Genomic DNA, 25,468 nt, shown 5'->3' with positions numbered 1-25,468 from the left:
TAATGCCACCCAAAGTAAGTTCCCCATAATCTCTCATATTTACCTTTTTTTTACTCTCTTAGTAAATTTCAGTGATATTACATAGTGTTTTCAATTATCGTCAACATATTATAGATTAGCTTCTCAGACCTTATTTATCTTACAGGGCAAGTTTTTGCCCTTTTACCAACCTCTATAATGGTGTCAAAAAGTACTTTAAAAATATGTTCTGGATTTATTCTTCCACTTCCACCAAAAGAAAGAAAGAAATAAAAAAAAAAAAAGAAAAGAAAACCTTAGAGCAAATTTATTTGATCATCTTTTAACAGTTACATGAAACTAGATTATTCTATCTCATCAAAAGACTTCATTAGTAAAAGAATTTTATATTTTCCTTGGTCACTTCAATTCTTTTCTTTTAAATAATACTATACATTGACAATAAGATACCTGAAAATGGGGTTAGAACAATTATCTGAATTGAGAAGGACACTAATGCAGAAGGCCTGTTTCTGTTGCTACACTCCCATCAGCAACATGTTTGCTAGCTAAGACAGAAAAACAAGGAGCAGCAGTGTCTGATAGACTACATCATCTAAGAAGTATGCGTGCCAGTCACAAGGAAGATGCTTCCATCAAAAGTCAACGTTGCTGCTAAAAAAACCAATGAAATCATAGGACCTTTTGATTGTGGATCAGCAGTATCATTTTGTATACCTAGTCAAATACCTGCTTTCAACGCGTTGAGGGTTGACATAGGTGCTTGAAGAACAGCATGTAACATTTTGTGGTGTAAAATTTTCGACACTGTGATTAGAGTATGCACCAGTGGTAAACCTCTGAAGAATCCCAGGGCAAGCAAAGTGTCTGCTACTCCCACATAAATGTAAAAAACATAGTATGTGCTGGTACTGGTGAAGATCACTGTGTAACTGCTATTTATGCTCTGAGTACTATTCCCTTTGTCTTGAGAAGCTGTTCTGCAAAGCAAAAAGAAATCATTACTTGGCATCCAAACTCACCCACTGAATTTCCAATACATGTAGATAAAACTGAACTTGAGTCTGAAGAAACACACATATTTCATTAGCATGCGTTATGCCTTTGATCGCAAGGACTTACTATTGCAATGAAGTAGAGTACATTTTTTCACCACTGAAACATAAAATTGACCGTTACTAATCAGTCTGAGAAAATACTAAATGTAAAATGCCCCTTTCAAAATCTGTATTGCATTTTATGAAAGCTAAACATAGCTAAATCCTTTGGGAACTGGCAAACAGCTGCCGAAACTGCATTTGCTTACAATTTAAACAAAAGAACTTAATTTTCCATTTTTATAATACTATGGGGAAATGAAGTACCATGGATATTACAATATTTAATAAGACCCATATAATCAATAGAACCAAAATATAATCTGCAATGGGACATGGAATACTCACTTTTTAAGTAGCCACAACACAACCAAAGAAATAGCCACCTGGAATAAAACAATACACATTTGATTTTCTTTCAACATCTCTATCTATTCCTCCCGTAATCACCTCTAATGCTACCACCACCAAAAGCAAAATACACACAATCTCATTTTCCTTTGCTTTGCTTTCCTGGATCTAGCAGCTGCAATAATTGTTCTAGAAATTATTATCTGTGGTGATAACATGTTAAGTTAATAGAATTCAAATTTTACTGTTTTAAATACTTTGCCTTTTTTCTCCACCATTCAATAGGCACTATTCATGGAATCTCACAGAGGAGCTAAGATTATAGTTAAATTATTTAAATAATAAACTTTGTTCCTTATAAAGAGACTAATAACATACTGGCAGATCACTTATTTAGTTAGTTGTCATAAATAATTTCATTTATTGCAATGGATGAGAGACTAATTCTTATGAAACCAATTAATTATTGGAAAATATATAAATATTTATGAAAAGTAATTAAAAGTCTCAAGAGTGCATCCAAAATATTTGAAGAACTTATAAAACTCAACATCCCCAGAACAAAAAATCCCATTTAAAAATCGTCAGAAGATATGAATGGACATCCAGGTGGCCAACAGACACATGAAAAGATGTTCATCATCACTTATCATCAGGGAAATGTAAATCAAAACCACAATGAGATATTACCTCACACCCATCAGAATGGCTAAAATCAATAACACAAGAAATAATAGGTGTTGGAGAGGATGTGGAGAAAAAGGAAGCCTCGTGAACTGTTGGTGGGAATGTAAACTGGGAATGCAAACAGCCACTGTGGGAAACAGTATAGAGGTTCCTGAAAAAGTTAAAAATAGAACTACCTTACGATCCATCGATTGCCCTACTGGATATTTATCCGAAGAATACAAAAAACCCTGATTCAAAGGGATACATGCACCCATATGATTATAGCAGTGTTATAGATAATGGCCAAGACATGGAAGCCGCTCAAGTGTCCACTGACTGATGAATGGATAAAGAGGATGTGGTGTACACACACACACACACTCATATACACACTCAGAAGGAATATTATTTAGTCATAAAAAAGAATGAAATCTTGCCATTTGCAATGACATGGAAGGAATCAGAGAGTATAATGCTAAGTGAAGTTAGTCAGAGAAAGACATACCATAGGATTTCACTCATTTGTGGAATTTAAGAAACAAAACAAATGAGCAAAGGGGAAAAAAGGAGAGAAACAAACCAAGAAATAGACTCTTAACTACAGAGAACAAACCAACAGTTATCAGAGGGGAGGTGGACGGGGGGATGGATGAAATAGGTGATGAGGATTAAGGAATGCACTTGTGATGAACACTGGATGATTACGATAAAAACTTAAAAACAAAGAAATTAAAATTAGAAAAAGATTATTCACCCAAAAAAAAAAGGTCTCAACGGTATGAAAATTCAGTTTATTATAAATTCAGTTTGTTATAAAGACAAAACATCCACTTTAGGTGAAAATATACACTAACTAGTACTACTCAGACTTTCCCAAGGTGGAAGTTTTTGTCTAAGGAATAAATATTCTACACCATAACTGAAAAATAAAATTTTTTAAACAACTGTGATGTTTTTAGTTCCTTCAATATTTAAGAGATCTTCACTCAGTTCTATTTCAATTTGCTATTCTATTCTCCCAAAACCTCTGGACAATCTTCTGCTAATGCCATCACAATTGTGATACTACAAATGACTATGATTATACAATTCTCCTAAAACTAACTTTACCAAAGACCTAATAGCAAAAAACCAAGAAACTGTGAGTAAAATTATCTGAAAATTAATCCTACATAAAAATTAAGAGAGAAGAAACAAATATACTTGGTATAAGAAGTCTCAAGTGTTCTTTCATACTCAAAGTATCTAACAGTACTATATAAAAATGTATAGAGAACATTTGGGATTAACTAAGAAATTATGCTATAAAGTTCTGTATTTTAAAGAGGTGTACAGGGTGCCTGGGTGGCACAGTCAGTTAAGTATCTGCCTTTGGCTCGGATCATGACCCCAGGGTCCTGGGATCCAGCCCCCACATCGGGCTCCCTCTCTCTCTCCTCCCAACTCATGCTCTCTCTCTCATTATCTCTGTCACTACCTCTATCTCCCCCTCAAATAAATAAATAAAATAAAAAAAAAAAAGAGGTGTGTAAGTTGTAGTTTAATTCACATTATCAGGAGTATAATAATGAAAAATCTAATGTTACCATTCTTACTTTCTTACTTTTTTCATTGTACACATAGCCTCCATGCACTGCATTAGTAAAGAAGAGAAAAAATAATTTGTTTCCTTGAAATTTAAGAAAATTCAAATTGACAAGAAAAAAGGCAATAATCTGGCTATTTCAAAAGTCTGTGTTCCAGTACAAATGCTTTCCTATTTTCTAAGACTAATAAAATCACTCAAGAACCTAGGTAAGGGTATACTTCTGAGTCACTCTTTGGTTATTATAGCCCCTCTTTGTTCCAATTAAAGAAATATTGACACTCCAATTAAAGGAGTGTCAATATTTCTGGCATTGCCAACATTCTTGGGATAAGAATAATTCCCAGAAACAAATATTTTATAATATTTAGTGATGAACAATAAACAAAGCAGTTTTCCAAAGAACTGGTCTAGTCAACATAATATAAAGTTATTTCCTGGCTGTTGTAAATAGAGACCACTAGTAGATAGAGACACAGAACTTCCACCGCAAACTACTTTTGTTGACTGAAACAAAAACCCTTCCAAGGACTTGACATAATGATATAAGTACAAATATTTGGGGGCATAATAGAAACAATTGATTAAGCAAGTTCTATCATTTCATTTCAAAATGTTTCAAAGTTCATACAGCTTATTATAGAGAGACAGTCCTGGGTCAATAAAAAGCAAAATGCCTTTATTATTTTTTTTTAGGGATTTAAACTTCAATCCGTATCACCTAGGAAACAGTATAGTCTAAATCAGCAATGCCCAAAAGAAATTTCTACAATGATTTCTACTATATCTGCATTGTTCAATTTTGTTGCCACTTATCACATGGGACACTTGATCACTGGAAATGTGGCTAGTATATGTGACCGAGAAACTGAATTTTAAATTTCATTTTATTTTACTTAATTTCACTTAAAATTTATATATTGCTAGTGGCTACTTCACTTGACAATGCATGTATAGATTATAATAATTATAGGGCTGTAGACAGTATTTATTACATATCCATGTAATAATCCAGTGACGGCATCTCTGCACTCAAAATCTGATGATGGCATCTCTGAGGACCACTCCATGGATTATCAAGATGATGATTCATGAACTGTGCCAATGACCCCAAGATGAAAAAGAAGTAGCCAGTATTGGGGCCCCTGGGTGGCTCAGCTTGTTGAGCATCTAACTAGTCATGATCTCAGGGTTGTGGGACTGAGTCTGCCTCAGGCTCTGTGCTCCGTGGGGAGTCTGCTTGAGATTCCCTCTCTCCTTCTCCCTCTACCCCCAACAATGCTCTTTCTCTCTCTCTCTGAAATAAATAAATGAATCTTTAAAAAAAAAACCACACATTTGAAAAAGCAGATTACATGTCATGTAATGTGGGGTAAAGTTAAAGAATCCAAACCAATTTATTCTACAAGTTTTTAGATACACAGGATTCAGATCTACTCCTAAATCACACAATGAGATCTGTACGTGAACGAATACCTATTAAAGTACAACTGTTATTCTGAGTTGTTACCAAAGGAGCACAGCATTATAAGTGTTCAGCTAACATAATGCACATCAGTACATTAGTGCATTCCACCCATGAGCTCTATTTTGTTCACTATCCACACAGAACACACTATAAACACAGAATTGTTTAACACATTGAAAGAAATATGTGTTGAAGGAGTAAATAGCTGCATGAATGGCAGGCAGTAGTAGCAAAGTGACCCATTTTCAAATCATGCCCCAAAACATAGATCCATGCTAAGGAAAGCTGCATTAAAATGATTATTATTAATCAGTTATAGCAGAAGTACTATGGGAATATATTACATGTCTATTTTACTAGTAATATAAGTCTACTCAGGGCTTCCTTCTTAACAAAGAGATGATAAATCACAAAAGAATAGGATACAGCAGTAATCTGGCACATTTCTTAAAAATTACAGAATGAAGGGGCACCTGGGTGGCTCAGTGCGTTAAAGCCTCTGCCTTCAGCTCAGGTCATGATCCCTGTGTCCTGGGATCGAACCCCGCACTGGGCTCTCTGCTCAGCAGAGAGCCTACTTCCTCCTCCTCTCTCTTTCTGCCTGCCTCTCTGTCTACTTGTGATCTCTGTCAAATAAATAAATAAAATCTTAAAAGAAAAAAAAATTACAGAATGAAAATACTAAGCTTAGGATCTTAAGATACTCCAGTCAACAATACCCTCTGGTTATTATAAAAGGAAACTGTTTCTTACTCTTTGTATTTCTCTACCTAGTCAGTGAGTACTGTCAAGCAGGAGCACTAGAAAGCCCAACATGATAGAAATCTTATAGCCTGGGGTACCTGGGTGGCTCAGTTAGTTAAGCCTACCACCCAGGTCACGATCCCAAGGTCCAGGGATTCAGCCCCATGTCGGGCTCCTTGCTCATCGGGCAGTCTGTTTCTCCCTCTCTCTCTCTCCCACTGCCCTCCCCCCATTCATCCCCCTCTCTGCCTCTTTGTCTCTCAAGTAAATAAATAAAATCTTTAAAAAAGAAAGAAATTTTATAGCCTATGCCCTTGGTGCTAATATCAAAGAATTTATAGAAAATATTGCTTTGCAGTAGAAAAAAATCATATAAAAATATAAAGGTAGACTGACTCCCTTATCAAAATAACACATTAATGATATGTGATAACAAACTGCATAAATCAAACTAATATTTTCAGTTTCATGCTTTGAAGATATAAGAAAGGGAAACATTTGGAACCAACTGATAAAATCATAAAATCTAAATTGAAGTATGGTATCTATGAAAACTAAAAATGGATAAATTACTGTCATCAAGGAAGAAATGTATCTTAACCTTTCTTCAGGTTGATCATGATGAGTATAAGGCTCTAAACAAAGGTTTAAAAGAACTAAGCTATCTTCTGGGGTTAGTACCTGCACCATGATGCATACTCAAGAGATATGTCAATGGTAATGAGAAAGGGGCACACTGGTATTAAGAGAGAAGTTTAATGTAAAAGAAGAACCATGTAAATATGGTGACATAAAGAAAGTGACATAATTGTGAACATCAGTGTTTAGCAATATAGCGTGCACATCATTAAAATAATTGTTGTTTGTCTACTGTCACACCAAGGTTTGTTAATCAAAATTTTGATAACCACTTTATTGGCAATGCCCCCAGGATATTAGCCAAAAAACCTCACCATAGTATATCATTTCTTGCCTAGAAAATGGCATTATCAATGTCTTTTGTCCATTAAAAAGACATTTTTTTCTGGCATAACCGGGAGGGCTCCACTAATCATTTACATTCTCTCTTGTAATTTAGTTTCTAACTTAAAGACAAAGGGTCACTGACTTCATGATTAAATGAGCTAGTAATATTGTATGCAAGAACAGCAGCACAATGCTCAATCACTAATTAGTTAATTAATTATACACCATTTTGAAAGGAGCATAAGTTAAACTCTACAGAGCTGGATAGGACAAAGATCCTGTAAATTAACATAAATCATCACCATATTCAGAGAGGACCATTTTTTCCTATGTAACTCTATAAATTGGAGACAATCAAGAAATGTGACCTTCCAGTGCAGCGATTTAAATCATTAACAGTTACTAAGGGCTGGTTTGAGATTAAATGTAACACAAGACTAGGCTTCATTCACATTAGTGCTGGTCATTTGGCATGACTAGCAGAGATTAATGAGGTAAATTTAAAATACATTTCAAAGCAATTTTTGACTCATGCGAGAGTGTCAAATTACCCAACCCCATATTTTTATTAAAGTATAAAAGGGATTATTGAAACTTTCATTATATCTCAGTTATGGACTTGCCCACCTCAGACTATCTTGAGCTTTATAATAACGTATGACATTAAGGATGTCAATGAGAGCAGCAACCAGCATTGCTCACCATGTGCCAAGCCCTATATTAAGTGCTTTACAGCCATGATGTGTCTTAACTCGCAAACATGACCTAGGAAGTTCGTACTATTACAATCTCCATTTTGTAGATGAGGATATTGAGGCTCAGAGTGATTAACTACCTTACTCCATTTCATAGTGTTAACAAGACAGACTGAGGTTACGGCCAAGTGCATGCAATACCAGAGTCAGCAGAGTACTACACAACTCACAGCAAACCTCCACCTGGTGTCTTAATTTACAAAAGAAGAGATATCACCAGAACTCAAAGAATAAATGGAAACTGATGGTTTATCAGTAAAAAAAAAGTATCTACAACTTTTTGCTATATATATATACCTTTTGATATTTAGTTGATCAGGGAGAAGTGTTGATATTCTATGTGAACCACATTACTGAGGTTAGAAACATCCCAACAATAGGAAAACACCTATAGCTATAAGATTGGTTTTCGGTTACATATACATTTACACTGTCTCAGGAGAGGCAGTTCTTCACCTCGGTCATTTCTTCCCTGAAGGCAGTATGGGACTTCATAGATTTAGCTTGTATATTAGGGCGCATCCAGCAGTGTCACCTGGGAAAAGTATCTAGGGCAACTAGTCATTCACAGGCTGAATCCAACCCACACGTGTGTTTGTTGAACTCACTTAGTGCTCATTTGCTTGTTTTTATTTAATCAGCTATCTACATTTTAAAAATGGGAAGAATTCACAGAAAAAAATCTGGATTTCTATCTTATCTCAATAAACAAAAAGATTTAGCAAAACTGATCCCAACTTCCCTTACAGCAAGTCCTTGGCTAGTGCCACGTTTCCCTTGGCCCCCTCAGACAACTGGAGGGCAAATGCTCTCCATTCAGCCTCCAAGCCACTTCACCCACAGACATTCTCTGCCAGGCTCTTTCTGGCATATTGATGGCTTCTCCTCATCTAGAGAGAAGCCTCAGCCACCATCCAGCTTCAAGAATGTCTTACATGGTTGTGTACTGCACTTGTAGTCCCTACTATGTTCTTGGCACTTCCCTCCCTTGTTGTTTTAATCTGGTGATGCAACAGACAGCAAAGGTGTAACAAAGAGACCAAGATGGTGGCACCAAAGACAGACAAATTCTATAAGCAAGGAGATGATGTGGATCTCTGAAAGGATTACTTAAAATGGTTACCAAACCATAAATACATATTTATTTCAATTTGTGAAGATAGTCATTTAAAGATGGTGATTCATTACCTGCATATTCAATAATGCACTATGTATAGTCAAGTGAACTTAAAACTGAGTAAAGAATAATTTTCACTGTTTAATCTCAATCCATATAAAGGCATTCTACTTAGAGGTTTTGAACCTTTCTACTAAAAGCTCTTCAACTAGATGATTTAAATATATTTTATATGTTATATATGAAACAGCAAAATAGCACAGAACTATATGAAACTATAAATTTCATTATATAATGTAAAACTATAAATATATCCATATATTTATATCTATGTGTAGATAAGTACACATTATATATGCATATATATATATCTCCTTCCAATCTCTTAATATAACTTTAAATCACAATAATATTTTACAACAGAAAATTCTTACCTCAGCCAGAAAAATAACTAAGCACCAAATTAGCACAAAAACTAAGCTCTTGTGGATAGTAACATATCGAAGGTATGTGTTCCATGTCGTCACTGGTGGTATGCTTTCAACATCGTCAATAAAGCACTCCTAACAAAGAGAATCATGGTTATTACAGGGAGAAAACAGAGTTTCACACCATCACTGTGGTTTTATTTGGAATGAATGTGTGGAAATAAAGGAACACTGGTATTTGAAGCTAATGAGTTTCATTAAATATGAACCATCACGAATGACCTGTGTGATGTCACTCTATAGCCACTATAATGTCCACTAGAAGAACACAACTTTTTGAAAAATGAGAAATGCTGGAATTTTTCAAAATTCTGGAAATAAGTCACTGATAATACAACTGTATTGATTTTGGACAATTTTTACCATTTTAATGTTTAACAGCAACATCACACCTTTTATCAAATAAATAGTACCATCAAGCTGAAGTTGCTAGAACTCTCCTTCATTTAACCCATTTCTTCAGGGCTCTGTGGACAAATATAGTTTGGAATTTTGCTGGCTACAGAAGTCTGCCTAGAGAAGTGAAGGCCAGTTGATATCTGTATCAACTGAAGGCCAGTTGATATCCTCAGAAACTGGGATTATCTCTCTTTCCAGATATGACTTAAATTATATAATTCTAATCTTCAGCATATTTCCCTGAAGTTTTTATCTGTCCTTTGGTAGATGCGTTTCCAAAATCTGAAAAAGAGCAAGCCCAGATATTCCCAAGGGAAAAGATACTTTTGTTTTCTTAAGAAGTCAACAAAATTCATAAAAGCAGCCTCAGAAACTCAGAGAGGTTCTGTGAAATTGGAATACAGCACACCGATTCGAAGTAAAAATTTCTAGAAGTGAACAAGCCTGGATTTGAATTTGAACTCCACCACTGACTTCCTAGGAGCTGCCTAAATTTGGGCAGCTGGACTTCTCCAAACTTTAGTTATTTTGTCTGTAAACGAGGATAAGGATGCATACCTCCTGGGATAGGAGTGAGGACTAAATCTGGGACTAAATCAGGACTACACTGCCTGGCTCAGAAGCAATCAGTAAATACTAACTGTTATCAGTTAAAGAGATCATTCTTTACAATGAAATTCATAGTTCTGGTTTGAGAGATCTCATTCGGATTGAAATTAAAACCATACAGATAAATCATCCCTTAGGAACCCTTTGTAAAATTGTAGAAATACTGAAATCATGCATTTTAGAAATCATCTGTTCTGTTCTCTCATTTTACAGAGCAGGAAATTTGGGTCCCAAGATGTTAAATGACTTGTGCCTTGCCAAAGGTCATACTACTCTTAAATGATCTTCACTATGAAAACAGGTCAATTCATTACAATGCTGCCCAATTCATGCAAGGCGCTTGAGGAACTTTTCTAGCAACAACAAAAACAAAACAAACAATCAAAAAAAACAAAAACCACAATAAACAAAAACCCTCCCCTTTTATGTTGCCTCCTATTTGAAGAAAAAAAGCATTTTGTTCTTCAAAACTTAATATAGAAGACTTTCTATCTGAAGGTTGGCACTAACATGCATTGAGTTTCATATAACTTCTTTAAGAAACACCTGTCCAGAGAGCCACCTTATAAAGCAAATTTAAAAGATAAAAAGAAGCCCACACAAATGTATAACTGAGAGACTAGATGCTTATATACCTTACACAGGTTACCTCCATACCAAATACCCCTTGGCCTCTAAATAACTGAAGCTGCTATTTGTTTATATATTTATTTATACTCCACTTTTTTCCACAGAGGTTTTAAGGTGGTAACAAAGAAGATTTATAATAGTTTATAATTTACTAAATTTATAATAATTATCACCCAACACTAGCCCTTTCGATACATTTTACGGGAAGAGATACATTCTTTGCCAAAGGAAATAGTTTATTCTTGTACATTTTGAAGTTGCTTATAGAATTCGTGGACTCCAGACTTTCTGACACTTAAAATAATCCTCATCTTCAGCCCACAATTTGAGTAAGTTTTATATCATATTATATACTGTATTTCACTCAGTTGCACTCAGTGACAAACACAAAACCACTGATCATTTACACATACCTTTAAATCTTCTTCGTTAATTTCCTCACTGATTTCCAAGCCACTATCTTGAGATAGCCGTCTTGAATATATATCTATTTCAGTTAAGTTTGCCTGAGGAGCCAGCGACATTTTACGTGTGGATGAGGCTGTCCTTCCATGAAAGCTTTGACCTTGGTTCCCTGGGGAGCATGTCATCAGATTCAGAACAGACTGCCTTCGTTGTCTCTGCAACGTGGGGCCGGTGTTGATCATGTTGCTTCGAGGCAGGATGGCCTCTCCTTGCTCAGCACCATCAGGAACCAAGGACAGCCTTCTCTCTAAAGGCTCATCGGAATCTTCTTCAATGCCATTCATTTGTAATGGAGTCTTCTGTACAACTGAAAATTTTCTGATAGAATTCATTGGGTTAAGAATAGAGTTCTTCCTTTTTTCACCAAACTCTCCAGTCTGTTTAAAAGATTGCTTTTTTGTTTCATTCCAGGAGACAGGCGCATCTCCTTCTAATGAAAAACGCCGTAAAGTCTCAGTTATGATTGAATTTCTTCTTTCTGCACTAAACTGGTCAAAAGAATCATATCCCATGAGCTTTGAGCTGAAGTCGGGCCGTAGATTTTGTAATTCAGAAAATGTCCCATAAAAATAGCAGCTACCTTCATGTAAAATTAATATTTTGTCAGCTTTCTTTAAATGTTCCATTTTAGAAGTGACCAAAATCCTAGTTTTGTTAGCCATCAATTTACAGACACAGCTTTAAGAATATAAAAAGATATAAATAAGATATCAATTATATAAATATTTTATTACAAGTCTTTGTATTATATTCTAACATTTTATTAATGTATTCTTGTGTAAAACGGCTATCATAACAAAGTCATTATTATACTTAAAATAATTCTAAAAGTAAATGATAGCAATTAATTTGGTACCTCTTCAATTAGTATAGCATGAACTATATTATTACTGAACTATTACAGTATACTATACCCTAAAGTTGAGTGTTTAACAGATCTAGAGTGAAATTAAAATCTGATATAGATAAATGTTGGATTTGAGCAAATTGGTTATCCTCTGGGTCTTGGTTTGTTCATCTAAAAAATGAGAGAACTGTTAGATAACCTTTAAAGATCCCTGGGGGTTTATATTTTTGTGTCCTTTAAGATGTCAGAGCTTTCACATTCTTTACATTTTCTATTAATTTCCTTTTACATTTTAAGTTGGCTACAAATTTAGTTCTCAAGAGATAATATCACAACTAATCTGATTTATTAAAAAAAATAATAAACCTGAGAATTGAATAATAAATTTGACCCTCCTCTACAAAATTTCCTTTTAGTTTAAAAGTAAATCCTGACTAGAACCATCTAGAACCACTAGACCAGTTTCTTTTTGTTTTGACATTAAGACATCATATATTGTATAGAAAGAGGCATCATTCTAGAGGCACCTCAGTCACTCAGTCAGACTTGATCTGCCTTCAGATCAGGTAACGATCCCAGGGTCCTGGGATCTAGCCTTGTTTTGGGCTCCCTGCTCAGTGGGGAATCTGCTACTTCTCCTCTTCCTGTCCCTCTCCCCCATGCTCATCCCAGCTTCTCTAAAATAAAATAATTAACAAAATAAATAAAATCTTGAAAGAAAGAAGTTATACGAGATTGTACTTTAATACTAATATAGCTAACAAAGTTTATATTAGTAAGAAATTACTTATCACACTCATAAGATTGTAAAATCCTAGGTATTAAATTTAAATTCCAGGAAAGGTATTCTAGGGGTAATCAAACCATTTTATACATACACATACCTCTATATCCTTATTGCTTAAAATACTTATTTCAGAAGAGTATTGTAATAATTCTCCTAATAAACTACTTTAGAGTTCATGAAATCATTTTGAAGCTGAAATCAAGTCATATAACAAACTGCTCCTCTTAGGAATTTTATATATGTTGAACCCCAGTGGGAGCTCCCATGAAATTTAAGTCCCTAGTTTCATGTGACTAAGGAAGAAATTCTGTAGGAGGTATCAAGGTAGATGAAGAGTCTGAGCAGTCACCTGCATTAAAACATTCAGCTTGTTTAGTTTCTTAAGAAATATCCTGTTTAAGGAGAAGATAAACTAAAACACTAACACAGAAAAGTAAAAACGTCAAGTATAATAACCAATTAAAATAACAGATGCCATAAGGTGATAATAATGCAAAAACTACATAGATAATGATTGTTGTAACAATAGCAATGGAAGAAATTGGTTTACCATGAGGTGGTCAGAAAAGGTTATTGATCTTGAATTTTGACTATAAAGAGAAGATCGGATTTAAGTAAGTACTATGAGTCTTTCTGCCACAATGAGTCACAATGGTGGCCATGATTCTCAAGAGTGAAATGCAGTCTCTGATGGTATAGTTGTTCTTTCTTGTCTTTTAGCATGAGCATTATAAGTTATTTGAAGAACATACCTTTCAAATATTTCTTTTTCTGTTAAAACATCCAGGTATCCAAAAGGAGAGTCTAATAGGTATAAATCAGCATCTTTATATACTGCTCTAAAAAGAAAATTGATATGAAATTAGATTACTAAAATATTTCCTGTCATTTAGTACAGACAGTTCTAAATCAAAATCAAAAAGGTAATTCACAAATGATTTTTGTGTTTTTTTACAATATTCCAAGAATGACTGAAGTGGCTTTGCTAAATTAAGTGGCATAAACCAGCAGAAGTTAAACTGAATCTCATCATACCACACAATTTAAAACATTACCTTAAAAAAAGAATATTTTTAATAATAGTATCTGTTTAGAGCTAAGCACCATGCTATGTGCTGGGAATATGATGGTAAAAATTACATAGTCCCTGCCCTCAAAGATCCTGCATGGTGGTGGGAAAGCAAAGAAGAAGATACACTATTTTGATGCTATAAAATGTCAGAGACCACAACGAAATAGCAGCACCGAAGTAGAGGTAAATTTGACCCCTACCAAAAAATTCTTGCAGCTATAATATTACTATCATATGTTGTTCCATAGAATTTCAATCTCTGTACCATATTTGTAAGAATTCCAAACAAGTGAAGGATAAATAATACACAACAAAAATGTACACCCATATCAGTTTTACTTTTCAAGTTAAAAAAAAATTACAAGTAAGTATAATCTTCATCAAATTGATCTTAGAACAATAATAAAATGAAGGTATAGTCCCATATTAACAGAAATAAGACTAAATCTTCATAACATTTAACTTTTTCAGGTGTGGGTTGTTAGTGACATTACCCCTATCCCACCCATGGGATTCAGTGTTTACATATAATTCTTGGTACTTTCTATAAAAATTGTATTCGGTCAGCTTGTAACTAAGAGAAGTAAATTTCAACAATCAGAAATGGCAAAAAGGCAGTGAAATCTAAAAGAATTCTTCAGTGTAAATTATTTTTGAAGATAACATGCAAGAGCTAGATAAAAGACCCCTATCAAAATGTACCCTCAAGGTCTTTCCTCTCCACTACTCAGTTTTTCTCTCTCCCCTTCATACTTATGACCACAGTTTCTCAAGAAATGGAAATAATGCATTCACCATCTAAAACTGAACAACATATGACACATTCCAATCAGAATAATAATAAATAATTACTTTCAATAGTACCTCAAATTGTGTGTATCTTACAATAAAACCAAATTTTAAACTTTTATTGATACAAACTCAATTCTGTGTTAAATGCCAAGAAGCCATATAACATATCTTAAATTTGAAATGGAATGCTTAATGTAAGTTTTCCTTTGGCTCCCAGATTAATCAGTTTCTAACTATTTAGAAGCTATTATATTGTCTGTGAATTATCCATATCTAGTGATTTATGACTTCATAAGTAATCCCAAAATCAAGTCATGGTTTAACGTCAAGAGTCAAGAGGATCTGGTTCAAACTGTGACTCTACGATTTCCTGATATAGTTTTTGGCAAGTGAAGCTCTAATTTCCTCAGTTATCTGATGATCTCTTTCACAGAGTGGGGAGAACAATTCTTTCTTTGCAGGGAAATATGAGGGTTAAGTAAAATTACACATACATACATACACACACACAGTCCACCTAGAATAATACCAGGCAATTGCAGGTGCTCAGTGGGTTTACTGTTCCAGCCTTTGAAAGCAGGAGAAAGTAGGAGAAAGGAGCCAACATATCAATAAGTCAATGTGATTTCTTGTTAACAACCTTGCAACACAGTGAGAAGAATTCTATTCAAATAAAACTGGAGGAATATTTGACTTCTCATATTACCAATAATTTTTTAAACTGAAAGTTACAGTTTAACCACAAAGCCTTCTCCTTGACACAAATTAACTTTATGTGCTTTTCTTTGACAGCTCAAAATGCAGAGACTAAGACTGTCTCTACCAAGGGACTTCACTGTCCCCCACAATGTTAGACGTGCTTACCCTATTTATTTTCCCTTAAAGATTACAGACTTGAAGCCAAGTGACATCATTTGCCAAAAAAAATGTATGTTTAAATAAACTAAGAAGTAGAAGCAGAAGCTTAAAACAGGTGAATGCCTTGTGGGGTGGGGGTAAATGAGGAGTCCTGTGACAGACTTAACAAAAGCATACTTTTCCCCTTGTGCTATGCAGAAACTCATACTTGTACTAAATCATGCCATAAGGCAAATAAATGTAGAGATGCCAAAGAGCATGCCATTTGAAAAAGCCATCATCTTTATCAAATATGAATACTAAACCATTATCTGTAGTTCCTAAAGGTGATTCTTCACCTGCTAATCATAAAACCCGAGGCCTTTTTCAGTTTCAGAAACAAAATATAAAAAACAGAGAAATGTCTATAATTTTTACATGCATGATATTTACAACAAATGCTTGCTGAACCAATAATGGGATATTCACCTTGCTAAGGAAATTCTTGCTCGCTGCCCTCCACTCAATGTGATTCCACCTTCTCCAAGGACGATATTGTCCTTCTCTGCAAACTTGGAGATGTCCTATTATCAAAAACAGAAGGTTAGAGAGGAACTGTTCATGTGTTTCCGAACTTGAAAGGTACATTTTCCTTCAAGTGCAGTCATATATCAGACTATCGCTCTAACCATAGCCGAAACTTAAAACACCACTTTAATTGGGCAGAATGTGCCTGAAATTTTAGAAATAAATTTTTCTTCAGTTTTTAGAATGTCCTTCATGACCGTGAAATAAGATTTGGAAAAACCAAAAGGCAAACTAAATGTACATGTATGGGTATGTAAATGTGTGTATATAATCCACAAGTCTATTACACAAATTCAAATACTGCTAACGTGCTAAAATGCTATTACCTTCCAAATTAAACTCACTCTTTTAAAAGGAAATCTCCAAACATGAATAAACCTCCTAACAAGAAAAACTAAAAATACTATTCATATCCCCTATGGTACCTAAGCATACTGAGGGGTGGCCAAGGATACTGGTAATTCCTTTCCATACATCTCTTGCCCACCTACCAGTCTTCTTCCCCACCATCCTTAGCACCTCAATCCAAAGTCTCCTGTCATCAACTCTGCCTCTCTTGTCACCAATGTCCACATGGGTCATAACATCCTTACTCCCAGTTAGTGAACTTCTCCATGCAATATCCATGCCAGGCATTGTAAAAGAAGTTTAGCATTTATAAAAAAAAAATAGTCCTTGATTCCCACTCATTGTTAAGTCTAAACTGGAAGACAAGCCATAGTCCTGGAGAATGCTAAATAACATCTCAATGACTTAATTAATTCTTTTAAGATAAGTTACAAAACAGTACACGACTAATTGGCAAATTAATTGTATCCTGTAACAGAAGTATCCTATAATAGAAAATCCAAGAAGGCTTTCTGGAAGAGATGAGGTTCTCCTGAGACATGAAGAAGGAGGTAGGTAGAACTCTCACTTTAGTTAAAAAAAAAGTTGCTCTCCCTGTGCTCTACTCATCCCCAAACATCTACTCCTCTCTTTTGTTACCACCTTCTTCTCTAAAAAAAAAACAAAAACAAAAACAAACTTTCTCCTTTTTCTTTCACAGTCCAGAAGCAATCCATCATATCTCCTTGACCTACCACCACCATTATCAATATTTAAATTGTCAAAATGGTTACTTCTATAATTCATTGGTTTCTATTGTCTACCTTATGAAAATTAAATAGAACTTACTAAACAAAACTCTAAACTCATAAAGCAGGTAAATGAACAAATATTCATTTATATTAAAAACTATGTGGCAGCTCTGGGAGGCTATAATCATGGTAGCCATTGCCCCTAACGCACTGTTAAAGTCAATACTCCTGACATAGGGGGACCAGAGGCCAGAGATAAAAAAACATGCTGACATATTGGAGGAGACACAGTAGGACTCAGCAGAGCTGATCACACAGGCTTTGAAGAATGATCACAAAAAGACGTCACCGAAAGCCAGCACCCCTGCAGGTGAGGAAGACCTTGGTGGTTGAGATGTATCAAACCAAGTGCCTCATTTCCTTCTACTGAACTGAATGATTTTTTTTTTCAACTCATGAGCCAAAGCACATATGCAGGAATCTATCCAAATACAAGGTCTACATTTGAATTCCACACCCCAGAGTCTAAAATCTGTAACCTCACTGAAGAAGCACCTCCAAGAACACCTCAGTCCTTAGGTTTTTACTGAGCTGTTGGTTGAACCACACCCTCTGTACTTGGTTGAGAGCAAATAACAAGAAAGCTCGCATGTGTATTTTTCTCCTATACCACATTTACTTCCCCAAATCCCATTCTCTTTTTAAAAATAAATCTTTTACAGTGAAAAAGATAAAGAAGAGGTTGCCTTAGGTGACTATATTGAGTGAAGGCTTTTATAAAGGAGGCAAATTTTCTAACACACTGTTAAAAAGCCAGACAGTGCTGGAATTACTGGAGTTTTCATTTCCCAAGATTTGAGTTCAATACTACACTAGTTAAAAGCTTTTAATATTTTTAAAATTTAGAAATACCAGTAGTCATGTTGATAATATGATCATGATATAGTTACACTTAGGGAATAGATTGTGAATTTAGAGGATACAAAATCCTAGCCCAGTACAAACATTTAATAATGATTTGTGGAATGTAAGAAGAGAGAAAGAGAGAATGAAGGAAGGGTGGGTAACTAAACATGAAGCAAAAAAGAAAGGTGTGCATATAAGAAAGGAAATGAAGAAGAGTGTAGAGAGTAAAGAAAGAAAATGGGAAAGGAATAGTGTCAGAAGTAGATGTTCTTAGAAAAAGCAAAAAGATATTGGCAGAATAAAAGAGGCAAGAAATTTGAAGAGGAAAATAAGAAAAAATCGAAGATCATGAATGAACATTTTCACTTTCCTTACTGAATTTAAATGTCCAAAGAGCACAGATGCAATTTTATTACATTAATTTTATTTTATTAAGATAATAAATAGGAAGCTATTCCAGCCAAATTTCTTTCATTTGTCTTTGTGTGTTATAGATCTTAACAATTTTTTCTGCTATTTGTTTTCACTCTGTTTATACCATGTGATCTGCAAAATTTTTCATTTTCATGAAGTCAATATATCTATCTGGAATTCCTATATTGGTTAAAAAGTACTACTCCACTTTCAGATTGTTCATGTAATATCCTAAATTTTCTCTTAAAATGTTTATTATTCTTATAAAATTAAAAAAAGATATTCAAGGTACAATTTTTGTTTGTATACTGGTGTAAGAATCTAAGCTTCTTTCCTTTTAGTTAGATAGGAGACACAGTTCATTAAATAATGTTCCTCTAAATTTATATATCATCTACTATATATAAAATTCTCATATTTTCTAAGATCTATTTTTGGGCTCTCTGTCTTATTTCTCTGATCCATTTCCTATTCCTATACTAATGCTCTGCTGGGTTTTTTTGGTTTTGATCTTTTACAGGCATTAAGTATGATTTAATATCTGACAAAGCACAACGCTTATTCATAAATCTTATGGTTCTTTTTGTTCATTTAATCTTCTATATAATAACAATATCAGCAACAGCAAAAGTAATAGTAATATTAGCTAATGTATACTGAGGGCTTACGGTATGTCACATACCTTTTTTTTTTTTTTTTTAAAGATTTTATTTATTTATTTGACAGACAGAGATTACAAGTAGGCAGAGAGGTAGGCAGAGAGAGAGGAGGAAGCAGGCTCCCTGCCGAGCAGAGAACCTGATGCGGGGCTCGATCCCAGATCCCTGGGATCATGACCTGAGCCGAAGGCAGAGGCTTTAACCCACTGAGCCACCCAGGTGCCCGTGTCACATACCATTTTAAGTACTTTACATGTATTAACTTTTTAAATATTCAATACAGCCTTATCCTTATTTTAAATGTGAAGAAATTGAAAGTTAGAAAAGATTAAGTATCATTCCAAAATAGCACAACTAGTTTGGAGCTAGGATTCAAACCAAGGCAGACCTTGTTTTAGATCTGTCAGTAGAGTTTACAGTTCTTCATATATGTCCTATATACTTCCTGTTAGATTTATGCCCGATTTATTTATTTTTATTATTTTATTTATTTGTTTGCTTTAGAGTGAGAGAGAGCAAGCGTGTACACATGTGTGCACAGTGGGGAGGGGCAGAGGGAGAGAGAATGAGGGAATCTTAATCAGGGTCCATAGCCAGCATAGAGCCGGATGGGGGGGCTCAGTCTCACAACCCTGAGATCATGACCTGAGCCAAATCCTAGAGTTGGACCCTTAACTGAAAGCCACCCAGGCACCCCCATCCCTAATATTTTTAAATTGAGATTAACTGACATATAAAATTGCATTAATTTCAGGTGTACAACGTATTTGTTATATGTATACCTTGTAAAATGAGTCACACAATAAATTTAGTTAACATCTATCACCACACACAGTTACAAATTTATTTTTCTTGTGAAAAGAACTTACAAGATTTGCTCTCTTAGTATTCCTCCAAAATATACTACAGTATTGTTAACTATGGTCACCTTAGTGTACACACTATATCCCCAGGACTTAATTTCCTTAAAACTGGAAGTCTGTGCTTTTTGATCACCTTCATCTATTTCATCCTCTCTCACACCCCAACCCCACTCCTGTTTCTGGAAACCACCTATCTGTATGCTGTATCTATGAGTTCCAGTATTTTACGATTTCATGTGTAAGTGAGATCATACAGTGTTTATCTTTTTCTGTCTGATTTATTTTACTTAGCATAATATTTTCTAGGTCTATTCATGTTGTCACAAACAGAAAGATTTCATTTTTTTAATGTTGGATAATATTCCATTATATGTAGAAGAAAATATCTTCTTTATCTACTCATCTGTCAATGGATACTTATGTTGTTTCCATGTGTTGGCTATTCTACATAATGCTGGAATAGATATGGGAGTACAGATATTTTTTCAAGATAGTGATTTTGCTTCTTTTGGTTAAATACCCAGAAGTGCAATTGCTAGGTCATATGGTAGTAAAAATTTTAATTATTTTAATTAAAGTTTCCCAAAGTGGCTACACCAATTTACATTCCTACCAGTACTCCTCGGTATTTTATTTTTTTCTACTATTGTGAATTGAATAGCTTTACATTTTTATTTCTTTTTTTTATTATTTTTTTAAGATTTTTATTTATTTGACGGACAGAGATCACAAGTAGGCAGAGAGGCAGGCAGAGAGAGAGAGGAAGGGAAGCAGGCTCCCTGGTGAGCAGAGAGCCCAATGTGGTACTCCATCCCAGGACCCCGGGATCATGACCTGAGCCGAAGGCAGAGGCTTTAACCCACTGAGCCACTCAGGCCCCACATTTTTATTTCTTGTTGACCACTGCTAGCTTAACAGAAAGTTAGTTATTATTGCATGCTTATCTACTATCAAGCCATGTTATTGTACTCCCTTAATAATTCTTACAGATTTTTAAAAATTTATTTATTTATTTGAAAGAGACAGAGGGAGATCACAAGTAAGCAGAGAGGCAGGCAGAGAGAGAGGGGAAAGCAGGCTCCCTGCTGAGCAGAGAGCCTGATGTGGGGCTCGATCCCAGAACCCTGAGATCATGACCTGAGCCAAAGGCAAAGGCTTAACGCAATGACCACCCAGGTGCCCCCTTAATAATTCTAACGGACTTATGTTCTCTGTTTGTTTGTTCTTTGCTAGAACTTCTTTGGGTTTTTGTTTGTTTGTTTGTTTGTATAAACAATCTCTTTGCAAACATTTAATATTGTCCCTATTTTAAGACAAATGACATTAATTTTTCAACATTTAAAATCATGTCTACTTGGGGATGGTGGGTTAAAAAAAGTTACTGCATTTAAAGTTTCCTTCTACTTCTATTTTTACTTTAAAATTTTTATTATAAATATAAATGACTGCTGAATTTTTTGTACACTTTTAGCATCTACTGACCCTGCTATATGGTTTTCCTCCTTATCAATATAACAAATTATACTGTATTTACAGATTTCATTCTATTGCAATACAAGCACCCTTGCATTCCTATTATAAATCTTTCTTGAAAAAATAAATAAATAAATAAATAAATCTTTCTTGGTCATATTTTATCACTTCTTATACCATGCTGGAATCTATTTGTTAATATTTTATCTGATAACATTTTATTTGAATATATCATTATTATGGTTAGTTATAGTTTTGTTTTTATATTAATTTACAGATTTTTGTACTAAGACTATCCTGGCTCTAGGAAAATAGGAGAAAAGGGAATCCTTTGCACTGTTGGCAGGAGTACAAAAAAATGAAATAAGTCAGACAGAGAAAGGCAAGCACATGATGATCTCATTTATATGTATAATCAAATAAATAAATAAATAAAGCCAAATGAACGAACAAAACAAACAGATTCATAAAGAACAAATGGGTGGTTGCTAGAGGGGAGAGGGATGGAAAATGGGCAAAATAGAAGAAGGGGAATGAAAGGTATAAACTGTAAGACACAAGGATATAATGTGCAGCATAGGGAATAAAGTATGCGACAAGTATGTGACAACTTTGTATGGGGACAGATGGTAGCTAGATTTATCATGGTGATCTCTTCATAATATGTATAAGTGTTGAATCAATATATTGTATACCAGAAACTAATATACTATTATATGTATACTTCAATTAAAAAAAAAAAGAAAACTAGTTGAAGAGTTTCCCATCTTTTTCTCTGGTTTGGTATAGTTTAAATAATATAGGAAATATATGTTACTTAAGGGTAAAATACAATTCAATTTTAAAATCATCTAATGACAGTGCTGTTTGAACTAGCAGACTCTAAACCAGCTTTACAATGGTAATATATCTATTCAAATCCTTTTGTGCTTTGAAATAAATTCTGATCACTTGTTAGTAAATTATCCAGTTTCTCTGGGTGAAGAAATTTTTTTTTAGGTATTTATTTATTTATTTATTTACTCTTAATAGATACATATATTTTTAGGTTTTTAATTTGGGGTAGCAGCTGTGATAACCCCTGGTTATATGTACTATACTTTTAAAAAAATGACATTTTACACACCATTAAAAGGCTGTTGAGGAAAGCATTGCTGGAAGATAAAATATTTTGTCTAACACTTAAGACACATTCAATTTCCTATTAGTTTAGATCCCCTCCAAGTAATTTTGAAGATCACTTCTCTTTAGCTAAGACAGAATTAAACATGTAATGATCTTGTAAGGGGAAATATTGAAGTATAAGTTAATGGGGAAGAGAGCAGGGAAGGCTGGGAGATATGTCAGCCCTAGATGCAAGTCTAACCCCCAAGTAAAGGAAAGAAGGGCGGAGGTTGGATGGAAGAACCCAAGACCACTGTCTAAATCTAACCAACTCTTGGAAAGCCATCTGGGAGTCTCTGAGCCAAAATCAGTTAATAACGAGGTCCCACATCCTCCAAACACAAATCTGCTTTAGTATCCTGCAATATTCCTGATTCACAGGAAGCTGCCTGTGGAAGAAGTCTCAACACAAACTCTATGTGTGAAGAATTTCTTGTATAGCAATTGGGGCCGTTGTTCAATTTCACTGTAGTAGTCTGTAAGGCATATTTCATAACTCCCACAAACCTGACCCTCCTCAATTGGCAAAGAATATGAAATCAGAATGGCAAACAAATAGGAAAATATGTATAATCTCACCAGTAATCAAGGAACTACAAATCAAGGGAAAAGAGAGAGAGAGAGAGAGAGAGAGGACACCCCTCTGGGTGGCTCAGTCAGTTAAGCATCTGTCTTTGGCTCAGGTCATGATCCCAGGGTCCTGGGATTGAGCCCTGCATCAGGCTCACTGCTCAGCAGGGATTTTGCTTCTCCCTCTCCCTCTGCCTGCCACTCTGCCTACTTGTGCTCTCTCTTTCTGTGAGTCAAATAAAGAAATAAAATCTTCAGAAAAAAATAAAGTATTGGGTTGCCTGGGTGGCTCAGTGAGTTAAGCCTCTGCCTTCAGCTCAGGTCATCATCTCAGGGTCCTGGGATCAAGCCCCACAACGAGCTCCCTGCTCATCGGGGAGCCTGCTTCCCCCCTCTCTCTGCCTGCCTCTCTGCCTGCTGTGATCTCTCTCTCTCTCTCTGCCAAATAAATAAATAAAAATATTTTAAAAAAATAAAGTATCAATCAATAATGAGAGCTTTCAAAGATGTGAATCAATGGGAATACTCAAAAATGACTGATAGTAGTATAAATTGGTATAACTACTTTAAAGTACAACTTAGCAGTATCTAGTAAAATTCAGAATGTGCCTATGTACACAAAAACACCTAAATTCAACTGCTAGATACCTACTCCAGAGAAATTCTTGCAAATGTGCAAAAAGAAATATTCAAAGATTTTTACTGCAGTATTGTGTAAAATCTTGGAAAAATCTAAATGTTCACCAGTAGCAGAATGAGTAAATAAAATGTGGCATAGGAGTAGAAGAATGAAAAAAATTTCCACATATAAGCAGCATGGCTAGACCTCAAAAAGGTAATAGGGACAAAGAGAGCAAGTTGAGAATGATGTGTGGGAAGTCCACCACTTACATAAATTCTTAAGCTACCCAAACAGAACTTAAATATTGCTTATTGATAAGTACATGTACACATAGGTGTAAATTCCATTAAATGGACTGGAAAAGTATATATCACATTCCTCAGAGTGACTGCCTGAAGCTTGGGGTTTTATGGGAAAATGGTGGAAAGATTTGTTAGGAAGTTCTACTTAGAGTTTGTCCAGGCCCCTAAGGCACTTAAAAAACAGGGATGTTGTCATATGGTTATTTCCTACCCAGAATGGATTCTAGTGATATAGGCTATCTTTCAAAAAGCAGGAAAACAAAAGATTCCCACATCTGAAAAGATGTGAGGTTCTGAGCCAGCATATTTGGCCTCTTTTCTCTAGACAGAAGCCATTTATGAAGAGAAATGTATAAGTGTGGATAATTAGGTAAGTTTTTCAAAGAACGTAAATCCTAGGAAAGAGTTGAGATTGAAAGGAAACAAAATAGTAAGGATACATTGAATAGAATTGTGAATAAGCTCATTATTTTAAGATCAAATAAATTAGTAATACCAATATCCTGTTGCTAATATGAGTACTTGCCCTGATTGTCTAGTTTATTGTTCATTTGTAGATTTATTAGTGTTTGGCTTTTTCTATTTGGTTAAAAGTAAAACACTTTGTTTTGTATACATTGTTAAACATTTATCTTTGCTGATTACTAAGGCACTCAAATATGATAATATATTTATCTTAAGGGTGGTAGTTTTCAATCTCCACAACATATTTTCTTCTACGTGAAAATTATAAACTAAAAAAAAAAAAAAAAAAAAAAAATTGTGGGGCGCCTGGGTGGCTCAGTGAGTTAAAACCTCTGCCTTCGGCTCAGGTCATGCATTGGGCTCTCTGCTCAGCGGGAAACCTGCCTCCCCTCCTCTCTCTCTGCCTGTCTCTCTGCCTACTTGAAATCTCTGTCTGTCAAATAAATAAATAAAATATAAAAAAAAAAAAATTGTACTGCCTGGTATAGTCATGAGTTTGACAAGCACCGTAAGGACATGGGTTGGTTATAGAAGACTCCTTGCACAGAAACAAATGGTTTTTCTCTTCACCGGCACACAACTTGAGTTCCTCAGGAGCTATCCATAAAAAAGGTTGGAGGAACTCATTCAGTGCCATTAAGATGCTGGGCACGATGTGACTTCTTATGTAAAAACTGACTACTGAGATTTTTAAATAAAAAACCTA

At 34.8% G+C, this 25,468-nt stretch overlaps 1 protein-coding gene across 2 annotated transcripts in view; it reads right to left on the bottom strand.

The window, feature by feature from the left end:
* Positions 1-25,468, bottom strand: part of CFTR (CF transmembrane conductance regulator) — a 170,629-nt gene that overhangs the window by 59,398 nt on the left and 85,763 nt on the right. For both annotated transcript variants that reach the window (XM_044246438.1, XM_044246439.1), the window contains exons 12-17: positions 16,147-16,241; positions 13,709-13,795; positions 11,271-12,000; positions 9,166-9,294; positions 1,425-1,462; positions 709-959 (exon numbers count right to left, since the gene is read on the bottom strand). In XM_044246438.1, the coding sequence (XP_044102373.1) occupies positions 709-959; positions 1,425-1,462; positions 9,166-9,294; positions 11,271-12,000; positions 13,709-13,795; positions 16,147-16,241 (1,330 nt within the window). The remainder of the gene's footprint in view (positions 1-708; positions 960-1,424; positions 1,463-9,165; positions 9,295-11,270; positions 12,001-13,708; positions 13,796-16,146; positions 16,242-25,468) is intronic.

The sequence above is a fragment of the Neovison vison genome, chromosome 4 (genome assembly GCF_020171115.1).
Source record: "Neovison vison isolate M4711 chromosome 4, ASM_NN_V1, whole genome shotgun sequence".
Taxonomy (NCBI): Eukaryota; Metazoa; Chordata; class Mammalia; order Carnivora; family Mustelidae; genus Neogale; species Neogale vison.
Note: the sequence above shows the minus strand (reverse complement) of the source record. Positions and strands in the feature narration are given on the sequence as shown.